The sequence below is a fragment of the Otolemur garnettii genome, unplaced genomic scaffold (assembly GCF_000181295.1).
Source record: "Otolemur garnettii isolate 467f Iridium unplaced genomic scaffold, OtoGar3 scaffold00180, whole genome shotgun sequence".
NCBI lineage: Eukaryota > Metazoa > Chordata > Mammalia > Primates > Galagidae > Otolemur > Otolemur garnettii.
Window position 1 is genome coordinate 2264106 of NW_003852575.1, and position 2620 is coordinate 2266725.

Consider the following 2620-nt stretch of genomic DNA (forward strand, 5'->3'; position numbering starts at 1 on the left):
TTTAGGGCAGTGCCTGTGGCTCAGGGTTGGGCTCTGGCCATATATGCCAAGGGTGGCAGGTTTGAGCCCAGCCCTGGCCAAAAACTGCAACAACAACAATAAAATTAATAAATTAATTTTTTAAAAAAGCCCAGGACTTTGGGAGGCTGGTTTGGGTGGAGGAGCACCTTAGCGCAGATGTATGAGGCTGCAGTGAGCTATGATGAAGCCACTGCACTTCAGTCTGGGTGACATAGTGAGACCTTAGCTCAAAAAAAAAGAAAAGAAAAGATAAAAAGAACTACTGTCAAATTTAGAAGTTAAACTGCTTCAGGGGAATTGGCACTTAAATTTGCTTATGGGCTTTTCTTGTTTTAGGAACAAAATAAGTTAACCTTCAATTCTGTTTAAAATGGAGATGATTGGGTTTGTTTTTATTAGACTTCAGGGCCTTGAGATGGGGATTGGGAAACAAAAACAAAATACTTAGCACATTTAAGAAACAGACTATTCTGTTTCTTAACAAAAATAAATAAATAAATAAAAACAAAAAGAAACAGACAATTCCCTGCTCTCAGAATTCCACATTACATGAGAACTTGATAAAAATTTTTTCCCTGGATGAAGAGAGGAAATAAAAGGTAAGCAGATCTTACACCAGTAGAAGAGGTGGGTTTTGATGGTTTGATCTGCAGGCCAATTTTTGTTTTTGGTATTTTCCTTTTTTGGTTTGGCTGCCAATAATTTCCTGCCATCATATTCCCCTTTTACTAAAGGCAGTCAGTTTAATGCCCCAATGGTCATCTTAGAAACACATCTTCCCTGTTTGTTGTGGGGTCTCTTTCTGCTCTGGCTGATGCTGTTTAATCTCTCCATTTTCTCTCCCATGCACATCCTGTAACAAATTGAGACTATTGAGTTCTATGGTGACAGGAAGAAGCTGCCATCCAATAAAGCACATAGTTGATGTGCTATTACTCAGTAATTATCTTCAGATAAGTGAATAGGTGGTCTGTTGTAGAGGCCCTGTCACATGTCTCCCAGAGTGGGCCGGAACTCGGAGAGAGGAGGGTCTTTTGGGAAAGTAGTGCCCTGCCCTTCTGTACTGTGTTGATAACCTCCAGTCTGGCTCACAGAGAGGATTTCTGGGCAGAACGGACATATGCAACAGTTGTGTTAAATTACTCATGCATTTGAAACTGTGTGATCATTTTAGTCAGCAAAATTGAGAAAGACCCCAAGGAAAAGGGTTTTATTTTCCTTTTTTCCTTCTGAAAGGGTCATTGTACATACCCATGGGTAATATCACTGTGAACTTGCCATCTGCCCTGAGCCCTTGTCTTTGCGTTTTTGAACTCAGACATCTGTTGGGATTCCCCCAGCTGGGAACAAAGACGTGTCTGGAAGGCAGCCATGGGAGGAGATTCTTCACCCTGCACCTCTGTGCTCCTTGTCCATGTGTTCACCATACTTTGTCCATACCAGTGGGCACTGGCCCCACCAAGGCCCAGGGCTTTTCCTTCCTGGTATCTAGACATCTCAGTGGATGTCAGGATCTTTGAATTGATTGTTGAGGAGACTTACTTTTGCTAATAAATGAGGTCAATGGAAGAGATGTGCTAATTGGATTGCTGGCTGTCTTTTCTCTCCCAGGAGATACTCTCCGGTGTGGTGGTCATATCTAGTAAGGATTCCATTCAGCACCAGGGGGTGTCTTTGACAATGGAAGGAACTGTAAACCTCCAGCTCAGTGCCAAAAGTGTGGGTGTGTTTGAAGCTTTTTATAATTCTGTTAAGGTAAGAGTGCTTCAGTTGGAAGGTTTTAGTTCAAAATGTTTGTGGTAGTTTTTACTTATTGTTCCCCCTTCCTGATGGTAGGGAAGGACATCTGTCTTTATTGTTATCTGTTATTTTGGAGGGATGGTGATAGTTGTGATACTTACAGATCAACCTGACAGAATGCAGGTATTTTGTTTCTAAGTACATCCTGTTGCAAGTCTGCTTGTATTTATTCCTGTTTGATAAATCAGGATTAGGAGAACTGTAATTATATTAATTTCAGCCATTCAAAAGACCAAAGCTTTACTTAGAAGTGGTGCCTGTGGCTTATATATTTATCTTCTCAAATAAAAACTTTATTAGCTATGCATATTGCTGCTTTTGGATTTGACATTGAACTAAGATACAGATGAGAGCAAGAAACTATTTTCTTTTTGTCATTTAGAATAAAGGTTTGTCTTCTAGAGTGACTTTTTCTTTTTTTTTTGAGACAGAGTCTCAAGCTTTCACCCTGGGTAGAGTGCCATAGTAACATCATAGCTCACAGCAACCTCCCACTCTTGGGCTCAAATGGTCCTCTTGCCTCAGTTTTTTGTATTTTTATTAGACAGGGTCTTGCTCTGGTTCAGAGCTGGTCTGAAACTCATGAGCTCAAGCAGTCCACCTGCCTCAGCCTCCCAGAGTACTAGGATTACAGGCATGAGCCACTGTGCCTGGCCGAGTGACTTTTTCTATACTTAGAGTTTTCTTTTCCTGAAGAACATATTAACTCTTTAAGTTGTGAGGGGGAAAAAGAGAGAAGAAAGGTACTTTAACAGTATTCACATTTGGAACATGATTTTATTTTAATACATTTTTACTT

General features: G+C 40.5%; 1 protein-coding gene across 1 annotated transcript in view; it reads left to right on the plus strand.

Annotated features, from left to right (window-relative positions):
• The window catches only part of DSCR3 (DSCR3 arrestin fold containing), a 59433-nt gene that overhangs the window by 38293 nt on the left and 18520 nt on the right, over nucleotides 1-2620 (plus strand). Inside the window, exon 2 of the mRNA XM_023519592.1 lies at nucleotides 1633-1776. Coding sequence (XP_023375360.1) covers nucleotides 1633-1776 — 144 coding nt within the window. The remainder of the gene's footprint in view (nucleotides 1-1632; nucleotides 1777-2620) is intronic.